This window comes from Lontra canadensis, unplaced genomic scaffold (genome assembly GCF_010015895.1).
Source record: "Lontra canadensis isolate GAN:19392208 unplaced genomic scaffold, GSC_riverotter_1.0 scaffold108, whole genome shotgun sequence".
In the NCBI taxonomy this organism is placed as follows: domain Eukaryota; kingdom Metazoa; phylum Chordata; class Mammalia; order Carnivora; family Mustelidae; genus Lontra; species Lontra canadensis.
This window is the reverse complement of record NW_022631102.1, coordinates 2,511,727-2,534,642: the sequence shown is the minus strand read 5'-3', so window position 1 is coordinate 2,534,642 and position 22,916 is coordinate 2,511,727. Positions and strand designations below refer to the sequence as shown.

The 22,916-nt window shown below is 56.2% G+C and overlaps 1 protein-coding gene across 7 annotated transcripts in view; it reads left to right on the top strand.

Annotated features, from left to right (window-relative positions):
* Nucleotides 1–22,910, top strand: part of WDR20 (WD repeat domain 20) — a 65,666-nt gene extending 42,756 nt beyond the window's left edge. The window contains exons 2-4 of one of the 7 annotated variants that reach the window (XM_032839531.1): nucleotides 222–404; nucleotides 11,436–12,695; nucleotides 22,614–22,910. In XM_032839531.1, the coding sequence (XP_032695422.1) occupies nucleotides 222–404; nucleotides 11,436–12,695; nucleotides 22,614–22,667 (1,497 nt within the window). In that variant the 3' untranslated portion in view covers nucleotides 22,668–22,910. Of the gene's footprint in view, nucleotides 1–221; nucleotides 405–11,435; nucleotides 13,335–22,613 lie in introns of those variants that run through there. The other 6 variants (XM_032839532.1, XM_032839527.1, XM_032839526.1 and 3 more) reach the window with 6 other exon arrangements.
* Nucleotides 22,911–22,916: the final 6 nt, after the last annotated feature.

The window sequence follows — 22,916 nt, the reverse complement described above, 5'->3', positions numbered from 1 at the left end:
TGGAGGTAACAGTTATGAGCATATTACAGATAGTCTAACGATATCAAATTGGCTGATGTATGTGAAAGTGCTTTTACAAGATGCTGAAAACTGGAAAAAAAATTTTTAAATACCTTTGTTTTTAAGATTGAACATCATAATGGAGTATAAAATAGAGTAACTATTAGATTTCTCATCTCAATGTGCTGTTTACCGTATGTATTTTTCTCTTTCTCCTCCAGGCTGCTGACTTGAGTAAACCAATAGATAAAAGGATTTACAAAGGAACACAGCCTACTGGTCATGACTTCAACCACCTAACAGCCACAGCAGAAAGTGTCTCTCTCCTAGTGGGCTTTTCCGCAGGCCAAGTCCAGCTTATAGATCCAATCAAAAAAGAAACTAGCAAACTATTTAATGAGGAAGTAAGTAGCACCCTGTCTTAGCTGTTAAGAATCCCTTTAAGAATTTATACGTTCTTGCCAAGGGCAGTGGGCATTATTTTACCCGTCAAGCTAAGCCCATTTTTCATTCTCTAACTGTCCTACCTAGTATTACCCGGTTAAATGTGGTGAACTAACTTGACTTATCCCTGTTCTTCCTCGGGGTACCTGTTCTGGGCATTTTTTATGGAGCTTGCTTAGGTGTCTGTAGCGGGTGCTTTAAAACTCTTTTATAATGGAGACGGGTGAAACTGTCACTTGATCTTTATAATTTAAATAAGAAGACACAGAATTCTAGACCTTGTTCACATCACCAGAAAATTTCATGCAGATCAAAGAACTTGATAATAATTCCGTAGGCCATCTAAGTGGTAGTTCGGGCTTTTGTGTCTGTATTTGACAGGCGTTTGGCTAAGGGGTAGCTTTCTTTCTCTTGGAAATATTTGCTGTAAAATCACCTTTGACATATTGAAATCCTGGCACTTAAAATTGGATCCCATGATACAGTTTTTGCTAGTGACCTAGCATGTGCTGGTTTCCTGGCACCTCCGGTTTTGTTCTGGAAGGCGCCTGAGCTGCGTGAGCCATGTGTGTTCAGGAACGCATCAGAACTGTTCAGCGTGGCTGTAGAGGTCGCCACATAGATCATGTGGTAAAGCTGTCACGGGGGCTTGTTGGCCCCCAGAGTTGCCACAGCATATGCAACGTCCTCCCTCCTCTGTTCAGTGCGACTTTCCCAGCAAACGGAAACGATGTGGTGGGGTTGCTGACTTAGAAGCCCTGGGTCCCGATGTCATCTGGTGACCACGGCCCTGATGTGACAAGGGTCAGGTCATGTGGGATCCCTCTCTCAGGAAGGGCAAGTGTTTTTGTGCTCTTGCCTGGTTTTGATGTCATGGACTTGGAACAGAAGAGCATTATAGGTTCTGGTTCATCAGAGACAGTTTTGTTTGGGTGAGAATATTCAAGTGGACAGATTGCAGTTAAAATTCGGATTCTTCAACAGCGTCGCGGCCTGCGCCATCTCCCCCGCCGGTCCCCGTCCATGCTGCTTCTGCCTGGCATTGCTGGTGGATTTGGTGAGATCTCTTGAGCCATGCCGTCTCCTCTTCTGGTTGCATCTGGTTTGACCAGAAACAGAACTTGCCATGTGGATTGACAAAACTCTGGAAGAAAAGTATTGATCCCAGTTTCTTTTAAAAAGCAGAAAACTTGTTTTATTTACCTAAGTCTTTTACTAATAACGTGTGGGGAAGTGATTTCCCAGTCGCCGAATGACTTTTTTTCCTCCTGGTGGGAGCTATGGGGGAGCAACCAGTCGTCTCTGCACTGTCACCGGAAGCTGAATTTGGAGTCATTATGGGGTTTTGTTTGTATTCGGTACGGGGCAGGTTATCGAGGGGGAAGGGCTGTCTGTAAACGACATCGGGATCGGGAGGCTGCTCCGGCTGAGGATGGCACAGGATGCCACTTGGAGAACAAGAGGGGCTTGTGTGACATCACAGGGGAGGCAAGAGTCTCAGGGCCCTGAGAGCACTCGGACACGTCAGCCAGATCCGCGCCTTGCTCTGGACAGCAGCGGGCATCGCGGGCCAGGAAGCAGCTCGTCACTGATTTCAGTGCGAGTTGTCTCATGCTCCTCTTACGCTTTATTTGAAAATAAAACTGTGTAGGATAAACGCCCGTTCGGCACTCACCGCTTGAGGCTGAAGTTGTTTGCCTTTCACAGTGAGGAGAGTCTTTGGCTGTGCGGATGGCATTTTCATCAGGTTTTGGTCAGGGTGTCGGAGCAGGCATCACAGGGGTCTGGATCCGAGAGTGCCGGGAGTGGCGCTCGGAGCTGGTATCACTCACGCGGGCTTCGCCGCGGCACGAGAGTTAGAGGCTTTGGCCTGCTCTGGATCTGCCCAGTGTGGCTGGGCAGACAGCTGTGGCTTCTTACAGATGAGGACACAGAGAAGGTGAGTGAATTGTCCAGGCAGATAGTAAGTTGACGACAGAGATGGGCTCCCGGTCCCAGCCTGTGAGGCCCACCGTGAGTCGCTGCCAGGTGGCTGGGCCCTTGTGTTCCCGGGAGCTCCCAGCTCAGTGCCGTGGATGGATGGGCTTCCGGGCCGTGTTATCAGAGTGCTGGGGACAAAGTGCCCGGGGATATGCGTTTGCCGTATCTTCAGCGTGTATCCAGTATCATCAATCTGAGATTTCCAGAAGGTGACACTCGATCTGGGTCTTGAAAGGTGCACAGGAGTTGGGGAAATGGGAGAGAGGCTCTCAGAGCTGGAGAAAACCACTTGGCATGTGGAGGGGCGTTGGGTGGCCAGGCGCGACCAAGTCAGTGTGAAGGCCTCAAAGACACCAGGGTCAGAGCCAACAGGTGCGTTGGAACCAGATTGGGAACGCCCTGACATACTGAGAAATTTGGATCTGATGCTGGAGGCTGTAAGGGTAGTTCTGGGCTTTTAATCAAGGGAATGAGTGTGTCAGGCGTGTCCTTTAGAACGCTCGTTGGCACTTGTGGAACGTGGATTGGAATGAAGAGAGAGTGGCAAAGGTAGCAAGGCCAGCGAGGAGGCTCGTACCTGTTGGGGAGAGCGGATGGACCAGAGCGGTGGCCCTGTTCCATCCCGGCGACAGACCTCGGTCTACCTACCTTGTGCCCACTTGGGCTGCTTCTGTCGCTACCCCTCGAGAGAGGGGCAGCCGTGTCAGCAGTAGCTCCCCTCACACGCGCTTAGGGCAAATGCTGATGTGACGCATGAGGAGGCAGAGGCCTGGGGAGGCAGGGAGAGGGACAGGGCTGGCGGAGGACCTCTCTTGGCAGAGGTGCTGTGCTCTAGGCGGGGCTTCCCACGAGCAAGAGGCCAGCCAGGTCCAGCCTGAGATGGAGTATTTCTCAGAAGGGAGAGCAGGTGAAGGCCCATAGTAGGAAGGAAGGGGCCGTGGGGGTCAGGAGAGCGGAGGGAGGGCCGTGTCGCCGGGCAGGGTGGTGCGAAGGGCGGCCTTGAGACCCGAGCACTGTGCCTCTGACGGTGGAGGGGGCAGGAGCACGAGGCGGTCAGGTTGGTGTTTTTGCAGATTCCCGTGGCTGCTGCTTGGAGATGGGTAGGTTTCCGGCTGTTACTTACCCGTTGGGGAAGACTGGGCGAGGGGCAGGTTTAGAGTGGAGGGGAAGATCGGAGTTCCAGTCTGTACTTGACGAGCTTCAGAGGCCGATGAATGTTAGATACGTGGACCCTGGAGCCCAGGGGTAAGAATTCGGGAGTGTGGTGTGCAACTAGTCATCCCGTCCTGGAGATGAGACGGAAGGTCTGTGGCACTGACTGTACTCCAGGCCTCTGCACGGCTTGTCATGGGGCCTTCAGAGAGCCACTTCCAACACTGCATTTAGTTCCTGCCACTTAGAGACTCAGCCCCGTGGCTCAGAACGCAGAGCCTTGAGCCTGAGCACCTCCCTGCTCTTTCCCCCCACTCCTCCTCACCTGGAAAGCAGTGGGGAGAACATCACCCACCCCAAAGAGCGGCGAGGAGACGTGTTGAGCCTTGGGCTGGGGCAGCGAGCCCTTGGGGGATGCTCGCAGAGTTTGTGGCTACAGGGAAAGCAGCCGGCCCCGGGGGGCGGGGAAGGGCTTCTTGGAAGGGGGAGGCAGTAAGTTTCCAGGACAACCTAGGGAGAGAATGAGCGTGCGCTTCTCTCACGGTGTCCGTTGCACACACGTGTACATGTGCACACACGCCCCAATACCGATTCTTCCACCGTTGCCGCCCTTCTCCGGGCTCCTGGCCCGTGACGAGATAACCGATGTTTGCATGGGGAGGTGGATGGATGGATGGATGGATGGATGGAATTAGAGAGTCTAGAAATCCACCTGATGTTAAAGACAGATGAAAATTTCTATCTGGGTGTCAAGTATATCTTAAAAAGTGATTTTTTTCCCTCTCCATTAACTAAAAAATTAAAAAAAAATTTTAATGATTGTTTATAGATGTACAAAGAAGATGGGTAGTCCCAGTGCTCACTCCTAACTTTACTGTCTTTGTGGTTTTTACGTTTTTAATGAGGTGAGCCTGGTAGATGCACACACTCCGTCAGAGATCCCTCCTCCTCGGCTGGCCAGTGGACTTCGAGGGGAGCCGTGCTCCCTTCAGGCCCCGCTGCCGCGTGTCCATGTCACGCCCCAGGGCCTGGCTGTTGAACCGGCCCAGTCCAGAAGGAAGGAAGTGCCTGGTCCTTTCCAGCCTCCCTGGGGGAGTGACACCCCTGGGTCCCCGGTCTCTGCTCCCTCCAGTCTCTCTCAGTGGGTCCTCGGTGTGTCTGTAGCATTCTGTGTGGGCCCGGGGAGTGGCCCTTCGTTCTACAAGCTCCCCGGAAAGGAGCGTCCCCAGCCGGTCAGCATTCGGCCTCACGGGAAGGACCCCAGGGGCTGTGGAGCTCACTTGCTGCTGCTGCTGGTTATGATGCACTGAGTGGGGAGTGGTAAAGGGACGGTTTCTAGATGATGAGGAACTCAGACTTGTTTTTGTAGAAATTCTCATTATTTCAGGGTTGTATCCAGAGAATATTAACTTTGGAGGATCTTCAAGTGTGTTTTGATTGTTGGGGAAGATGTAAGATCTAAGATGCACTCATTGTCGCGGCCTCTTCCACTACTGACACCTCTGTCCTTGACTTTGTTTCCCGTCATGGGCTGGGAGGCCAGGGCCCTCACACCGGGTGGGTCCGCCTCTCCTGCTGTCTGAAGGGCCCATGGGAGCCAGGGCCGCCCTCAGCCAGCCTGAGGCAGCATCTTCTTGCTCCTTCCTGGCACCCAGTGCCCCCAGGGGCGGGGAGAGCCAGGCCCAGCTTTGCAGTCTTCTGTCTAGTTCTGGGACGAAAGAGTGGTTATGGGCATTTTGTTAGTTTTGTTCTGTTGTTGCTTTTTTTAATCAAAGGAAGGAAAGGAGCTCATAATGCTCTACTCCTTAGAATTTTAACCTTGATAAGATGACATTTGATCCTCCTTTCTATGGCTTTGAAATAGTCTTTCCTCACACTTCCTGAGGGATGCCGCTCTCTTTAAATGTGTTTACAGAAGCAGAGCCCTTAGTCCTGCGTTTTGCTTGTGGCTACATTATGGCTCCCCACCCCCCAGCTGCTGTGGTTTTTGATTTGTTTGCTTCAGTATTTTTGTTATAGATTAATATCTGCATTATAAAATGCATACCCACTGCCCCTGAAATAAATTTTTTCTGCTTGTCACGTTGTTAGTAGTAGAAAAGAATAAAAAGTCAACTAAAGGGCACCTGGGTAGCTCAGTCGGTTAAGGGTCCCACTCCTGGTTTCAGCTCAGCTCATGATCTCAGGGTTGTGAGATCGAGTCCCACCCGCGTTGGGCTTTGTGCTCAGTGTGGAGTCTGCCTGAGATTCTCTCTCCCTGTCACTCTGCCCTTCTACCCCCAAAAATAAAAAATAAAAAGACAACTAAGTGCTTTAGAAAAATTTGTCCTAGCAGTGACACTTTAACACGATTATAGATTTATTTTTGTTCTTGCTTCCTTTTTATTAGTTGATTATAGCTAAATCTTGTCTCTTAATGCCGTTGGTGACGGTAGTTTCAGTGTTTGATTTGTACTGGAGCTCTATCAGCAAAGGGAAGGTTTCTGCGGAGTCGGGGTGGGGATCGTGCGGGCCGCAGGTGAGGACTGGCGGGGGCTGGTGAGGAGTGTGGGTGTGGGAGGTGCTCTGTGACATGCAGAGACGGCGAACCCACCTCCAGGTTTGGTATCTGGTTTTCACAAAAGTAATTATAGAAATTGGCTCCAAGCATTTTGGAATTTGACTCTTTAATGGAAGCCCAGTGGCCAAGCCAGGGGACCTCATAGAGCCCGTCCTCCCTACCCTCTTCCCCCTCCCTGAGCTCCTGCCCTGCTCCATCCCCCGCTGCTGGTTTTCTGGAAGTGGGTTCACACTCTCCTCTGCTCCTTTCCCTCCTCTACCAGTCAGTGTCCCCCGGCTTCTCTGCATCCAGGGAGCCGGGGAGGCTCCTCCCGGAACCCCCTCCCCAGAACCCCACCCGCCCCTCTCATTGGTCCCTTAGATTCACTCCCTGTGCTCATCTAAGGAGGCCTCCCTGCTCCTGCTCTGCCTACCTCAGCCCTGCTGGGGTCACTGCCCCCTCTGACTTTCACTTCTTGGGGTAGACTGAGCCAGCCTCAAAGAGTCCATCACAGGACACGGAGGGTCGTTGCCCGGCTGCAGAGCTCTGGCTGTGGTGGTCACTCAGCCTCCGCTCCTTCCTCGCCTCGTGAGACTTTGGGGTCATGTCCTTGGATGTTTCTTCTGCTCACCTGATTTTTGTCCTGCTCCCTCTGAGTGGAGCGTCCCCCGTTGTCTTCGTCCGCACTGCGCCTTCCTCGGGGATCTTAGGAGGTCACAGATCTGGCTGTCACTGTTCTCAACCTACTCCATGAGGACACTTGGTCATCTCCCCAGCATAATCCCATCCCCAGCTTTCCTGCGTGTGGCAGGCGCTTGAGCTCAGGCCCAGGAGACTCCACAGGCCCCTTCCCCACCCCTCCCCCACTCACCGCAGCCTAAGCCATCGTTAACAGCCCATCTTGCCATGCAACCACCGTCACTTTTTTTTTTTTTTTAACCACTGTCACTTTTTGTCCACAACAACGTCACAGCCTCCTAACTGGTTCCTCCCCACCTGCCCCCCACCTCCCATCTTCCGTTCTGTACCTTCTGCCAAGGGGGATTCCTCTTTCTTCGGTCGCTTCCCCTTTCAGAAACCTTCGCTCCCCGAACCGCAGCCACGCCGCCAGTGGAAAGACAGTGAGAGCCACATGTGCAGCCTTACACTTTCTAACAGCACACTAAATAAGCAAAAAGTGGGTGAAATTAAGATTTTGTTTTCTCTATGTACCGAGGTATTATCTCAACATATATGTAACATGAAACGATGAATGGGATTGTTGCTGTAGTTTTTCACGTCTTCAGAATCCAGTGTGCATCTTACACACAGCACATCTCACTTCAGGCACAAATCAAGTGCTCAGAGCTGTGGGATTGGTGGCCCAGGGCTTCAGGGTCACGGCCCAGAGCTCCTTAGCCTGAGACTTGGCTGTCCTGAGCCCCAGCTCGCCATCCCCGACCTCATTCCCTGTCGTCCCTGCCCCCGCTTGGGTGCTCCAGCCAAGCAGGTGCTGTGTGTCCCTGCAGCCGCCCGGACGGCTCTGTCCTGGGCCACTCCCTGCACAGTCATTTCCCTGCACCCCCTTCCCTCCGAGGCCACGCTTCCGCTGAGGCGGTTTTGTCCCCGTGTGTCCGGATCACAGACCCACCGATACTGGAGAAGTCAAGCTTAACAGGGGTGTCCCGTTACTTAACATGGGGCATCGAGATTCTCCACCTTTTTTACGAGATATTTTCAGCAACAGAAATACACCTTTACGGTATAGATACCGGGCTTATGTTTACTGAATACATTGTCCGTGTGTTTGTTTCTTAATTAGAAAGATGGGAGTGAAATGCTTTCTTTCCTCTTCTTTTCTTTGTTAAATCCAAACCGGATGAAAACCAGAGCTGTTTAAATTCGGTGACTGTCAGCCAGCTGGCCCTAGAATGGTGCCTCCTGCCCTGGCCTGGGGTCTGAGGCGGGCTCGTCCTGCTCCTGGGAACCAGTGTGAGTGGCCCCGGCCTTGGTTGACGTCTGTCAGGCCGTGGCGCAGGGTGGCAGCCCCGCCTCGCCCCGTCCGCCCCGCCTGCTCTGGCTCCCTTCTTTCTCTGGGATGCCCAGGGCTGGGTTTGCTCCCGCCTCAGCGCCTCGTGGCTGTGGTTCCCTCCGTGAGGTGCTCTTCCGCACGTGCCCTTGGCCTACCCGCTGCGGCCGTCCGCCCGCCCAGCTAGCCTGTGCCGCCCAACGAGGCGTCTCGCTAGGCTCTCCCGTCTGAGATCGAAGGCGCTCCGGCCTCCTCCCTGTCAGCACTGTGCCTTCTCCCCCTGGTCTGGTTTTCTCCGCAGATTTGTCACCCTCGGATCTTACAGATTTCACCGTCTTCTCCTCCCACTTGGACGCAAATGCCTGTCTGTCCTAATCAGTGCTGCATCAGCGCCCGGCACCGATGCCTTTGAGAAGGGACGCGGGAGGGCGAGCCGTGCGCGCGCGGGGCTGCAGGCGGGCGCCCTGGCCTTTCCCAGCCTCCGTTTCCTGGTGGCGACGCGCTGATCAGATCTCCCTTCCTAGGGGGAAGCGGGCGCTCTTACACTGATGCGAGTACGTGTTCTGCCCCCGTGGGGGGCGGTCTGGCGGTATCTGTCAAGATTAAAACGGAGCTGCCTTCCGCCCCAGCTGCGTGGCTGGGAATTCGTCCCGCGGCGTAGTCGTACACCGAGAACTGCCGCGTGCCCCGGCAATGGCACATTTCAAGACAAATGGCGTGTTTCCCTCGGTGCGAGTGGATGCTGTGCCGCGTTAGACAGGAACAGGGAAGCTGTTCTGATGCGGGACGGAGAGAGCGAGCAGCCGGGCGCCGGCGCGTCGTCTGTAGCGTGAAGCCTGGAGGGCGGACCGATTCGTCCCCGTGTTTGCCGTGTCCGGGGGCGAGACACTGGTGAGCGAGACAGGAGGCTTCGTGCTGGTGACTGGGGACAGGCGAACTGGAATGGAGAAGAGGGATGCGAGTGAGCTCTGCACACTTCTGCGTGAGTGAGAACAGATTCCTGCCCAGGACAGAAGCTGGCCTCGCGGGGTCCTTCCGCCGTCGAAGAGCACATGCGCAGAGCCGCTGGCCCGGGGCGGGATGCGGACCAGGCCTCCGATGGGAGGTCACCCCTGCTGTCCCCGTGTGCTGCGTGCCCCAGCCCCGTGGGAACCCCGGGGAGCGCCCCTTGAGGCGGAAGCTTTGGGTACGCTGGGGCGCATGACCTGCCCGGGAGAGCCCCTCCGCGTCTGAGCCGGGTCCCTGCGCCTGGCCTGCTGGCGTCTGTCGCTGCCTGCCCTGCGGTCCCGGGTTCCCAGGTGCCTGGCTCGGGGCTCAGGAGGGGAGGCTTGGGTGTTTGGCCATAAGTTCCATGCATGATTCCACTTACGGTTGTCTCCATGCGCCTGTTTAATAGGGAATGAAGTGTCTACGTGTGTTTTGTCCCAGTGACGTTTGTTATAACGACAGTGTTGTCATTCTTTGTCTTCACGCCTCCCAGTTTTGGAACAATACCCTGTTTACTTGACAGGATTACAGTTTCGGAGTCTAATGGAACTATTTTTGTTGTATCTCTTTCAGCCAAAAGTAAAACTTTCTCTTAAGCATTGCGCTGGAAGTTTCGATGTCCCTCCTTAAAAATTTCCACACAGGATAGCGTGGCCGTGGTGTTCTCTTGGCAAGACCGCAATCTGTCTGGTTGCGGACCCATGTGAGGGGCAGGAACCGAGAGCCATGGTGTTGGCTGCCAGCTCGAGGTAGCTCTGGGGCCGCTTGACCAGGCCGCCCCTGACACGGGACAGCCACGGTGGCCCGAGGCCAACTGGGTAGCCTGGGCCCGGCGGGGACAGCACAGTCTGACGGATGGGGGCAGCCCCCACAGGAGGAGAGCCCCGTTCTGACCTCTTAAGGATGAAGCAGTGAAGGCCTCGGAAACCCTGCCGGAGTGGGTGCTGGGCTTTTAGGTTGTTGGCATTGGCGTAGGTAGGAGGGCAAGGAGGCAGGGGATGAGAACATTGGCTGTGTCCCCAAGGCCAGCTCGTGTGTCTCTGTTAACCTCAGAGGCCAGCGGTGCCCCCATGGGGCAGTTGGGTGTGTCACCTGAAGCCCGGTCCCTGTGTACCATAGGGGGCCGGCGTCCCTTCTCATCCCGGCCAGGGGCCCTGCGTGTCACACGGGGTGTCCCTTCTTCTCCCTGCTGGGGGCCTGCTATTCTGTACCTTGGTCAGTCCGTCTTTGAAAAAAAACGAGTGATTTCCAGTTCTTTGCTTTTCTGAGAAGATGTAGCACGTTCAGCACAGCTGTGCAAAGCCAGGGGGCTTGGGGGTAGTGCCGGCAGGGAGGCTTACGTGGGTGCCCCAAGGCTCAGGCCCGGGGTCCCAGCCAGGGAGGGGAAGTGGTCGTGTTTAACTGACCCTGAGGCACCCGGTTCCCCGGCAGCTGGCGGTGGAGAGGGTTGGGCAGGATGCGTTTCCAAAAACTCGCGAGTCTTGGGAACTTCTGGTTGGCTTCCGGTGATGTGCTTTGGGACCCGGCAGCCTGGAGCGGGGCACCCCGGGGGGAGCCGCTGTGCCAGCGAGCCCCACAGCAAGGTGTGCGAGTGGGGACGCACGCGTGTTGTGCCTTCGGGTGCTTTTTACTTTGGCCTTTTGCTGTTTTGGTTTTAAAGACGAGACTCCGGTGCCTGTGGCGTGGCAGTGAATAGGCCCAGACTCTCAAGCCGACCGTCTTTTTATTTTGTTGAACACCACGAAGAAGCTTCGGAGGAACTGCTTTTCAGGATGCACGCAGGACAGCAAGTCTGAGCTGGGACGTTTGAGGGAAGCCAGCAGGTGCGCTCCTGCCAGGGGCTGCGCGTTGACACCCACCCCCCACCCCCACAGCAGCCGGCGCAGAGGGGCAGGTGTAGACGGCATGGGACTTTGGGCTGATGATATGCAGAGAGGCCTCGGAGGGAGGGCGCTGGTGTAGGTGCCAGGAAGCACAGACTCAGACGCTCCAGGCGTGAGAGATGGAGGTGGCCCGGGGGCCGGCCTCTCATCGGTGTGGCCCAGCGCCTGGTACAGTGTCTGACACGTGGTAGGCTCTCAGCAGTGAGTGTTGAATGACTGACTCCCTCAGCGAAAGCCGGTGGCCTCACACCCAAGTGCAGTTCTAGAAAGTAGTTCTACAAGGGGCCCCAGTGCTCTTCGCTGGCTTGGCTGACCGCGGGATAGTGTGCAGTGCCTGGATGGACCCTGCCCTTCTCACCGAGAAGCAGACGAGTTTCTTGCTGGAAAAGTAGACCTTTAAAGCTTCTCCATTGTGATAACTTGTTCTCCTTTGTCTTCACAGAGACTAATAGACAAGTCACGCGTAACCTGTGTCAAATGGGTTCCCGGTTCGGAAAGCCTTTTCCTAGTAGCCCACGCGAGTGGGAGCATGTACTTGTATAACGTGGAGCACACTTGTGGCACCACAGCCCCCCACTACCAGCTTCTGAAGCAGGGCGAGAGCTTCGCCGTGCACACTTGCAAGAGCAAATCCACGAGGAACCCTCTCCTTAAGTGGACCGTGGGCGAGGGGGCCCTCAACGAGTTTGCTTTCTCCCCAGATGGCAAGTTCTTGGCCTGCGTGAGCCAGGACGGGTTTCTGCGGGTGTTCAACTTTGACTCGGTGGAGTTGCACGGCACAATGCGGAGCTACTTCGGAGGCCTGCTGTGCGTGTGCTGGAGCCCGGACGGCAAGTACATCGTGACGGGCGGCGAGGACGACCTGGTGACCGTCTGGGCCTTCGGAGACTGCCGGGTGATCGCCCGAGGCCACGGGCACAAATCCTGGGTCAGTGTTGTGGCGTTCGACCCCTACACCACGAGCGTGGAAGAGAGCGACCCCATGGAGTTCAGCGGCAGTGACGAGGACTTCCAGGACCTCCTTCACTTCGGCCGCGACCGGGCCAACAGTACACAGTCCCGGCTGTCCAAACGGAACTCTGCCGAGAGCCGCCCCGTCAGCGTGACGTACCGGTTCGGCTCGGTGGGCCAGGACACGCAGCTCTGCCTCTGGGACCTCACGGAAGACATCCTTTTCCCTCACCAGCCCCTCTCGAGAGCAAGGACACACACCAATGTCATGAACGCCACGAGCCCTCCTGCCGGCAGCACGGGGAACAGCGTCCCGACGCCCGGCAGCTCCGCGCCCCCGCCCCTGCCCCGCTCCAACAGCCTCCCGCACTCCACCGTCTCCAGCGCGGGCAGCAAGAGCAGCGTGGCCGACGGCGCCGTCGCTTCTGGGGTCAGCAAATTCGCGACGCTCTCCCTGCACGACCGGAAGGACAGGCACCACGAGAAAGACCACAAGCGAAACCACAGCATGGGACACATTTCCAGCAAGAGCAGCGACAAACTGAACCTGGTTACTAAGACCAAAACGGACCCAGCTAAAACCCTGGGGACGCCCCTGTGTCCTCGGATGGAAGACGTCCCCTTGTTAGAGCCGCTCATCTGTAAAAAGATAGCGCATGAAAGACTGACTGTGTTAATTTTTCTTGAAGACTGTCTAGTCACTGCTTGTCAGGAGGGATTTATTTGCACATGGGGAAGGCCTGGTAAAGTGGTAAGTTTTAATCCTTAATGCTGCACCAGATCTAGAACTCGAATAGGTAGAGATTTTTTCCTTGCGGGCGGGTGGGGTGTACAATGAATGTGAATGGCACTTCTTACTCTTAATGTAAATCTAAATGCATCAGAGCCATAATTTTGGATACTGCATGCCGTGTAATTCTGAATCATTTGATAATTCAACTTAGAACGTTTAAAAAAAATATAATCAAACTAATTGCCAGCCAAGTCAGTCACCCTCCTGGGAGTATATAGAGTCCCAAGGTTAGCGCTCCTGTATTAGAATATTTCGATTTTAGGAAAATCATGACAGTGTGGGGAAACAATGACTTTAAAATGCTAAAATTAAAACTTCTGCTTTAACTGGAATATTTTTGCTTAACTACTCAATTAGAATGTTGTACACCTGATCAGAGTGTGTGTTCAGTATGGACGGCCATTAATTGTCATTTCTAGTCCAGTTTTTATCTTAATCATAAAATGTTTAGGAATCTATGAAATTTAACTTTAGGAACAAAGCATTCAGCAGGGTTGATTGATATTATTTTTACATTGTTCTGGCAATCCACAGAAAGAGAAGAGCCTTAATTTTTAAAACCCATTTTAGTCATTTTATGACAATTAAAATTGTTTAATAAACATCTTTTTTCAAAGAAGCAGTTTGTAGCACTTTGATTGAGGTTTGGTGCACTGACTAAAATCCCCTCGTCCCCGGAGCCTGGCCAGCTCCCGGGAGCCACAGGCTGAGGACGGGCGCCAGCAGCAGGCGTCGGGGGGGGGGGGGGGGGCTCTTGCCACGTGAGCCAAGACCTTTTCCATTGGACGCGCTTTGCTTATGTTTTTTTCCAACAAGGGAAAGGAGGTTTTGGTTCCTTCTACAATTTTCTGTGGGTTTTTTGTTGTTGCTGATGTTGTTTTTGGTCAAAAAGGCCCAACTGTAGGCCCGGCAAGACTCTTTGGTCTTATTTTATAAAGACTGACAGACACCGCCCCCCACCCCAGGTTCCGAGTGCTTCCCGAGGGGACCCCGCCCAGGGGGGAGGCACAGGGCGCCAGTTGCCCCCTCACATTACTGGGTGGCTGTCGTGATCCCGCCCGCTCGGGCTCCATCCTCACCGGCTTCCGGCTGGACTGCCTCCCCCCGGCACTGGTGCGCGGCCGCCCGAGCCCCCTCCGGCTGGACGCCGAGCCACGTCCACGGGGTCCAGCGGCTGCGCTGGGAGTTTCAGAGTCCAGTTTCACGGGGAAGGAGCTGGTTCTTTGACCTACGAATTTTATGTCAAGATGGTGATTATCTTATTAGTTAACTTGCTTTGGTTGTTCTGGTTTGCTTTCTGTTCTGCACACCTTTGTTGTTAGACGCAGAGACGCTGATCATTCACACCCGTTCACACCCGTTCACACCCGTTTGAGTAGTGGATGCGATTCAGCAAAGAGGACACGTGCTCTGGCCTTGGAGCCGGAGCCCCACAGCCCCCTGGGAGGCCGGACCCCGCTTCCCCGGGCCCGCTTCCCGCCCCGCAACCCTCAGCTCGCTTTCCACCTGCCCGTTCCACGCGAGGGCCTTCTGTTCCGACCGCGGTGCTCCGAAGCGCGCCGGCCTTCCAGGTGCACCCCGGCCCCCCGTTTATGCATGACGTCGTGGGTGTATGTTCATGTTCTGTTTACTCTTAAGTTGTTGTGGCCCTTCGTTCCTGAATGTTAACCGGCAGCAAAGACAGCCGTGCCTGTGGACTGTTCAACTTTGGAGGCTAACCTGGGACGTCGGATGGAGAGAATCAGAACCAGGCACCCCAGGTGCAATTTTATGTACCGACTTAGGTTTAGAAATTTAAGTTCAGGGGCGCCTGGGTGGCTCAGTGGGTTAAGCCTCTGCCTTCGGCTCAGGTCATGATCCCAGGTTCCTGGGATCGAGCCCCACATCGGGCTCTCTGCTCAGCAGCAAGCCTGCTTCCTCCTCTCTCTCTGCCTGCCTCTCTGCCTACTTGTGATGTCTGTGTCGAATAAATAAATAAAATATTTTAAAAAAAAAAAAAAAGGAAAGAAATTTAAGTTCAAATGCTTCTGAGGCCTTGAGTATGCAGTTTCAGAGTTCAGGACTGAGTGGCCCAGGCAGAGTGGCCCGTCCCAGGTAAGTAGCGTTTACGGGGAAGCTTCTCAGGACCGTTGGGCTCTGAGCACCCTGGGGCTGGGGGCTTTCTGGCCGCTTTCACCCTCTGGCGCCCTCTGCTGCGCGCTGCCACACGGGCGCTCGGGGGCACTGGTGGCCTCATCGAGGGGGAGTCAGTGGGGGCGGGAGAGGCAAGAGGAGGTTATTGTTCCCTCCCAAGCGAGCTCTGAAATGTGCTGACGGAAGCCCGTGGTGTCACCACCCCCGCCGTGGTCATGTCACAGTTTGGGGTTTGGGGTTTGGGGCTTGGTCAGCGTTGTTCTTCCACTTCCTGCTGGTGATCGTATCCCGAACGTCGGTCCGTCCTGCTCTGGGGCCCGTTGCTGGGGGTGAGGTGCTGCAGAGGGCCACGTGGCCCTTCTGACACCCGCCCCCTTTCTTCGCCAGCCACTGAGCCGCTGAGCCACTGTCCTACTGTCAGGAGGACAGAACGCAAGGTGTCCTCCGAGACCAAACCGAGAGCGGCTCGGAGCTGCCCGAAGCTTGAGGAGAAGAGGGCACTGGAGAGGCAGGCGGGGCCCCCCCGGGACTGGCTTCCGACGGGGGCCTGTGCTGCCCCCCCTGGGGGGTGGGGGGTCCTGGTCTCAGGTACAGAAGGCCCAGGGCTGGGTGGCTTCCATGGTGGCCTTGAGCACATCTGGGGAGCGCTTTTCTAGTTTTCTAGTTTCCTCACCGAACCTTGAGCTTCATGGAAACTGTTTAGTGTTCTCGCTTCAACATTATCTGAGCAAGAACAGCTTTACTCGCCTCACCCCTGGGATGAGTTAGCTGCTGGCGAGAGAGGCTGCTCCTCGGCCGCCACAGCTGTCTGCCGTGCGCCCTCGACCCCTGCTCCCTCCTGGCCTGCGTGCGGGGACCCCAGCCCTGCTCTGAGATTCTTCTCTTCCTTGGGGGCCGGGGGACTAAAGTCCCTGAGAGGGCCGGACAAGGAAGCCTTTGGAAAACTCTGCTGCCTTCTTCTAATTCTTCTTTTTTTTTTTTTTTTTGGTAAGATTTTATTTATTTATTAGGCGGAGATCACAAGCAGGCAGAGAGAAGGGGAAGCAGGCTCCCCACCGAGCAGAGAGCCTGATGCGGGGCTCGATCCCAGGACCCTGGGATCACGACCTGAGCCGAAGGCAGGGGCTTAACCCACTAAGCCACCCAGATGCCCCAACCCTGCCTTCCTTTAAGAGCAAATGTGTAAGAGGGAGTAGTAGGCTCTTGGAAAATAATCGGTACCTTTGGGTTCTAAGTTCACTTAAATAGTGGTAAAGAATCTTAATTTTGTCTTTTGTGCTGATTGAACCCTCTAGAGCATTTTGGAAGTGTTCTGTGAGCCATTGCCTTGGGACTGAGGATAAATACCTAGGATAGGACAGGGGAGGAGAGGGAAACAGAAGTAAGCTATTACCAGCATTACTGCCCTAGCCGCTCCGAAGCCACTAGCAAGAGAACGTCAGGAAACTGTACCGTCTTTATGGACACGCGCATACGTCCCAGTGGGACTCAGGTGTTCTGCTCCACTGTTGGCCTAACACCCAAGTCCTGGCTGGCAAGTTGCCCCAGTTCCTCCACTTGTCCCGCTTCCTGTGGTGCATCTTGAATTTCGAAGGCCCCGTCACGTGTTGAGTTGGTGCGAAATTGGTGAATCTGCTTTGTCAGAGTCTGGACCTGCGTACGGGGCTCCCTCACCTCCGGCCTTGGCGGGGAGGTGCTTGGATTTTTGTTGGGGAAGGTCCAAGTGTGAGGGGAAAGGCTGCAGGGCCAGGGAGGGCTGGAGAAGGAATCCTCTGGGAAACCCCGATGCGTTTGTGTGCCTGACTGTGCGAGGAAGACCTAGAAGCAGAGTCCCCCTGGCTTTTCCCAGAGACACACACAGCACAGCGTCCCTTCTGCACCCAAGGGCTCGGCAGAGGCCAACCAGCCAATGGCCCCGATTGACTTCTGGTGCTGCTGGGTGTGTCCACTGTTGGGCTTTCCTTCCACAGCGGGGACCCCTGCACGTGGGCTCTGGGCCTGATGAGTGACCGGGCGTGTCAGCCATCCCAGGAACACCACAGGGACCAGGCACTGAAGGCCGTCCTCGTCCGGCATGCCTGTCATGGTGGGCTGCTGGGGACTGTCGTCTGTTCGGGTCGTCAAGGGGCTCAGCTCGGTGACCCCAGGGATGGCCCATGAGTGCGGACAGCAGGCCGGAGAGCGGATCCCGGGGCTCGTATTGAAAAGCACTTGTGTTCAGAGCCCAAGTTCAAAGCTGTGTGAGAATGCCCCCCGCCCCCTGCAGTGGAGGGCAGAGTCCCCCCCCCCCCCCCCCCCCGCGGTATTAACTCTGATTCGTTGCTGCTCCTGTTATGTGACTTGGTGTCCTCACACCGCTGCCACTCAGTTTGAGTATAAAAGGAAGAATTTCCTGCATTTTTTATTTCTGTACGCCTGAGTTTATTAAAGACTGCTATGTTAGGTGGCCTTGTGTAAAATTGTATGATGATTTACCCTTAATGAAAGTCAAAGGTAAAATAATGTATTTCCTTTGTTACATTTTCATCTAATTTCTTGATGAATAAATTTGATAAAGAGCCTTCCTAACATGAAATGTTGATAAATTAAGTTACAATATTAGTTACAATGTTACAATATGTTACAGTAATTACTGAAGCTTTAATATCAGTACTGTTAATTATCATTTTAAAGAAAATCATGTTTCTGTTTCACTGTCTTGGTTTTTGGCTCTTCTCTTGTCACTGTCACAGCTTGAGACTCACGCGCGTGTGTCTGAGCAGGAGGGCTGCAGCCCCGTGTGTGCGGACGTGCACTAAACGAGCGGGGGAAGTGTGCAAGTGCACGGTTTGCAGCTGGCCATTTCCCAGCTGGGCTTCGCCACAGTCTCCATGAGCCAAAAAAGAAAACTTCTAAATGTTGTAAAATTACAGGCTTTGTTAGCATTTATAGAGCGAGTAGCCATGAATTTCTACCTCCCGTTGCCAGCTCGGAGTTCCTTGTAATGAGACGCGCAGTTTGTGGGATCAGAGGCACTGACTGTTGCGTGTGGCCCTCGTCTCCTTGACTCCTGGCCGGGCAGGGGCAGCTGGTAGCCCCGTGGCTGAGCCTGGCGGAGGCCCTTTGAACTGTAGGGCCGACACTTGGAAGGCGCCCTGGCTGCCAGCTGGCCCCGGGACCCTGCACACCCAGCGGCCACCCAGCCGGCAGGCTTCCGTGGGAGCTCTTTCCCTGGGCAGGCGGGCCGGGGCAAGAGGGTCCTTGCCCTCCTCCTGGTCTTGAATGGCGTGCGGGGCGAGCTGGCGGCTTGGTCAGTGCGGGGACGTCCAGTGGTCTGGTCCCCTGCAGAAAGGGCCGGTGAGGGAAGGCCCATTGAGGGTGCCAAGAGTTGGCCACTCACACTGTCCTGCTCTGAAGGGTCCCTTCCCTCTCCGCAGTGCCCTGACGTCTGCCACCCTGAATGCCGCAAGGCCAGGAGCCCAGCCTAGATCTGCAAGTCCCCCAGAGGCCGTGAGAGGCGAACGTGGGGCCAAGCCCCTGGTCAGGCCCTGGTGCTCCCACTTGACGTGCGACATCTGAGCCTGGGGCTCGGGGCTGCCAGGGCCTCAGGAAGCTCCTCCATTGGGTGGACCCCAGCATCTTCCTGACGGGGCCCGCCTTCCGAGCTTCTGGTGCAAGCGTATGCCCTTGGCCTCTGCCGCCAGGCTGCCGAAGCCTCTAGAGGAGACAGCCTCGGCCTCTGCCCTCGCATGGGTCGCCTCGGATCTCCCGGAGCGGGAGCCGTGGGGTTTTCCCGAGTGCGGAGTGGATTTTAAGCCCGTGCCTGTTAGGTCAACAGCAAGTTTAAAAAGATACACACAGCACTTCATCTTTTCAAAGTAGTTAGTTTGTGCCTTGCGAAAAGACTCTAGGCCCATCTTCCGCAGGTGGCTGCCTGTTGAAACTCCCGAATCTGGACCAGGGGGTCCCGAAAGGGCCGGAGCCCCCGGAGGCGCTCAGCCCGTCCTCCCCTCTACTGTTGGTGGCCTCCAGACCAGCCTCTCGTGTTGGGTGGGCCCCTCTGGAGAGGCTTTAGGGACACCCAAGAGGGTCCCCTCCCCCAGCCACCGGACGTGGGGCCCGAGGGTAAGAGTCTGGGACTGGACTCCAGGCCCCTTCTCAGAGCAGCCCTCACACGCTTGTGCCTGAGAGCGCCTTTTTCCCGGACGTCCGACAAGAGCGTCACTTTCCCCCAGCCTTGGAGGCCAGGTTGAGGGGCCTCTGGGGAAACGTGTCACCTTTGGTGTAACCTATCACTGGGCAGCTGGAGGCTGCCACAGGAACACAGTCCGCTGCCAGAGCGTGAAGGGGCTCTGGGGCGGGGTGGGGGCCGAGGCCCTGCGTGGCCCACTTCCCACGCCTGGCTGGGGGGCTCTGGGGCCTCGGCCCCGCCGGGCACATGGTCTGGGTCCGGTGAGCGGCGAGGCCCTGGCGGCGGGGGGAGCGCATCCACGGCTGGAAGCTCCTGGAGGAAGGCAGCCTGGTGACATCTCGCCGACTCCCGGCCATCTCTAAGGGGACATCGCTTTACAAATGGTATTTGCCTCTTAGTCTCTGTGTGACCAAGAGCTGGAGTATCTCATCCCTTACTTGTCAGTGACATCTCTAGCGGGGATAAAACGGCCACTCTGGTGAGAACAGCAGCTCATTAAATACCAGGTTCAGGAGTCATCCCTTGTCCTCTAACACCTACCCCGGGGGCCTGAGAGGATGGGAGCTCCCGCAGCGAGTCGCCGTCGCCCGCTGTCCGGTGTCTGGTGGGTCAGTGCCATGCAGGCCAGCCAGGCCCGAGTCTCCTTCCTCCCGGGCCTGTTCTTTGCCCCTTCCTCCCCCCCGAAGTCACCAGGGAGGACGCCAACAGCAAGCCGCCCTCCGGAGCAGGCGGCCCGGGCCACAGCTGGGTCCCGGACGTCCGCAGGGCTTCCTCGTGATGGCCATCTCAGGTCTTTGATGGGGTCCTGTGTTGCCCGTCTTTCTCTCTGTCCCTGGGTCACCTTTAAACGAAAGCACAGCTCATAGAAGCAAGGTGACCTTGACACTGAATTTTTGGTTGAACGGCAGGATTTCTCCAGGCCTCCATGGTCCATCCCAGCAAAGCCAGTTCCATCTCCACGAAGGGAACAGGTGGGGTTGACATCCCGCTGGCCGTGCCAGGCCCAATGGGGACCGTGTCTTGCTGGCCCCGGACAGCCTCTGGATGGCCCCCCCTCCCCTAACGCTGACCTGCAAAGGCCTCAGGCTGCTTGTGTCCAACGATCCCTCGCGCCCTCCTTTTAGGAATGCTCCAGACCCTTACCTGCGCCCTGGGGTCGTGCCCCCTCAGCGGGGCATGTCTGCTTGGTGCCAGGCTGCTGGAGGCCCACCATTCTGTCCCTTGTCCCTTTGTCCTGGCAGAGGCTCACCCCACAGAGCTCTCGGGATCCTCCCTCCATGCCAGGCTGGCGTCCCGGGCTGTATCCCAGCGAGGTGACCGAGGGGCGGCACCAGGGTGTGGATCCCAGGTCCATACTGGTGTACAGTGTCCATAAGAAATTGTCCCCCACAGGTGACATTGGAAGGGCTAACCCCGTGATCCAGACCCTGCGATCCCCTGGGCAGGGGAGCATCTGGCAGTTGATGTTTATGGGCAGAAACCCAGCGGAAGGGCGGGTTTGAGGTGGCTGCTTGTTCAGGTGACCTTGGTGATCTCTTTTGAACCTGGGCCTCATGCGACAGTAGGACAGCAGGGGGTGGTGGTTGTGGGGGGCGGAGAGGCTTCAGCCAACGGAAACTGGAGAGTGAGTCTGTGTAGGAGAGTGGAGCTCCCCCTGGATCCCCGAGGATGGGGTGGCATCTCGGGGTGCCCCGCTGATGCTGTGGCCGTCGTGCTCCAGATTGGAGAGGGTCGAAGGCAGGGCTGGGCAGCGCGGGCCACCTGCAGCCTTGCGGCACAGGAACGGGGCGCCCCAGACCCAGATGTGCGCCACAGCGTTCCCAAGGTTTCATACGAGAAAATGACATAAAATACTACCTTAATAATTTGTACATTCATTACCTGTTGAAACGATAATATGGGCTATATTGGGCTAAATGTCTTAGAACTAATTTCACCTTTTCTCTTAATTGTTAAACGTGCTCCTAGAATTTTAAATTTCACATGTGGCTTTCCTTGTCCTCGAGTTGGACAAGGCTGGTCTGGGGGGCGGAGCTGGGGGGCTGCCTTTCTCTGTGTGTCCTGAGTCTTCAAATAGCCGAGGGCGTCTCAGGCCATCGTCCTCTGGAGCGTCACGCAGGGCTGGGGGTCTGTCCCCAGGCTGGGTCACCGCTCCCCCTTAAGCGGGAGGAGCCAAGTCCTCCTCTCATTTGGGGAGAAAAGGGTCCTCTTCATGTTGTAGACTTGGCACTGTTCCTGGACGTCCCACAGCTCCTGGGAACCGCTGGCTGTCATCCGAGTCCCCCGAAACCTCTCGGAGGCAGAGCGTTCTTGGGATAAAGGCTTCTTCCCTCTGGACCGGCCCCCGGAGGTAGAGTCCGACCTTGCCGGCCTCCCTGCGGCTCCCTAGGGGCCGTGAGGAGGGACGGGTCCGGGGAGGCGGGGGGGGGGGGGGGGGGGGGGGGAGGTCCGCGCCCCCTCCAGCCGTGTAGCTGCCTGGAGGTCGTGCGTGGGAATCACAGGGGGCGCCTCACCGTGAAGTCAGCCCAGGTAGTGCTCCTTCTCGGGGGCAGCTCCTGGACCCCAGGGAAAGATCTGTGGATTCGGAGCAGGGTCCCCCGGGGGGACACTCCCTTTGCTCTTGGCTTCCTGACCATGTCTAGATGAGCAGCCGTCAGTTGTGACAAACGAGGTGGAAGGCGTCCCGGTGGGACAGTTTCCCGGGCCCCTGCCCCCCTCCCCGTCCCCAGGGATGGGCAGAGCCGAAGGGCAGTGTCGCAGCCCCCCTCGCCTTCCGCGTCCACACAGGTCGAGGGTGTGTCAATGCAGCTGCGTTTCGTCCAAGTTCAAGGCTTGTCCCGTGTCAACAGCGAACAACGGAAGCACTTCTTAGGACAGCTTATTTGTGTTCAGAGAACTGAAAACCTGGCTTCAGGGTCACGCGCTTGTAACCTTCAATTTCTTACTGAACGAACATGAGCTGCGAGGGGGCTCTGTCCCAGTGAGCGTGGAGAAATGGAGACGCTCCTTGCTGTGTCGAGGGTTGGGGGGATCTCAGCTCAGGCCTCCCGCCTCTCAGTGGGGCGACCTCCTGCACCCTGTCCCCAAACCCAACAGCCCAGGGCCCAGAGCCTCCTTTATCCTCGTGCTGAGCCCCATATGCCGGTGCTGAAGGCAGAGGGACACCACCATCACCCCAACCAGAGAAAGCAAGACCACCCCCATCCCCGGCAGGAAGACACCTTTAGAAAGCTCTACACCCCACCTGTGGTGGCCTGCCTGCTGTGGGGACAAGTCGTGAGGTCAAAGGGCATCGCTGAGGTCCCCAGGAGCCCAGGCCCCGAGAGGCCGCCCGCTGCTCCCCAGGCCAGCCCTGCCCAGCGTAGGACGCCCAGCCTGGGGCCGGCTTCAGTGGCTGGGAAGGTCACACAGTGACATGGATAGGAAGAAGTAGATGAGAAATGGAGGGTTTGTTCACACACTGGCTAACAGTCCGACAAATCTGTGGTCGTGGGAGCCTCTGGTGAAGGATGAGTGTGGCTTCCTTGGCTGCCCGTGTTTTGCTGGATTAATGTAAACTGCTTTGTTTGCAGGGCTTACTGTCATCCCAAAACCAGGCCAGCTCTCCGGGTGGAACCGTAGTGTAGCGGCACCCCCGCTCGAGAACCCTCACCCCGATGGGGCCCCACAGGAGCGACGGACGGACGGAGACGGGAGCGCGGACACTCACAGAGGCAGCTGTCACCCGGAGTCACATGCGAGGACCCGCGGGGCCCGCTCGGAAGGGCGCTCTCTGCCATTCACCCAAAGAAGCTGTTCCCATTTTAAAAAGGTTCTATTGGGGCTGTAGTAAAAAAATAAAGGGGATTTTCTTGCGTTTTACTCAACTGTAATTA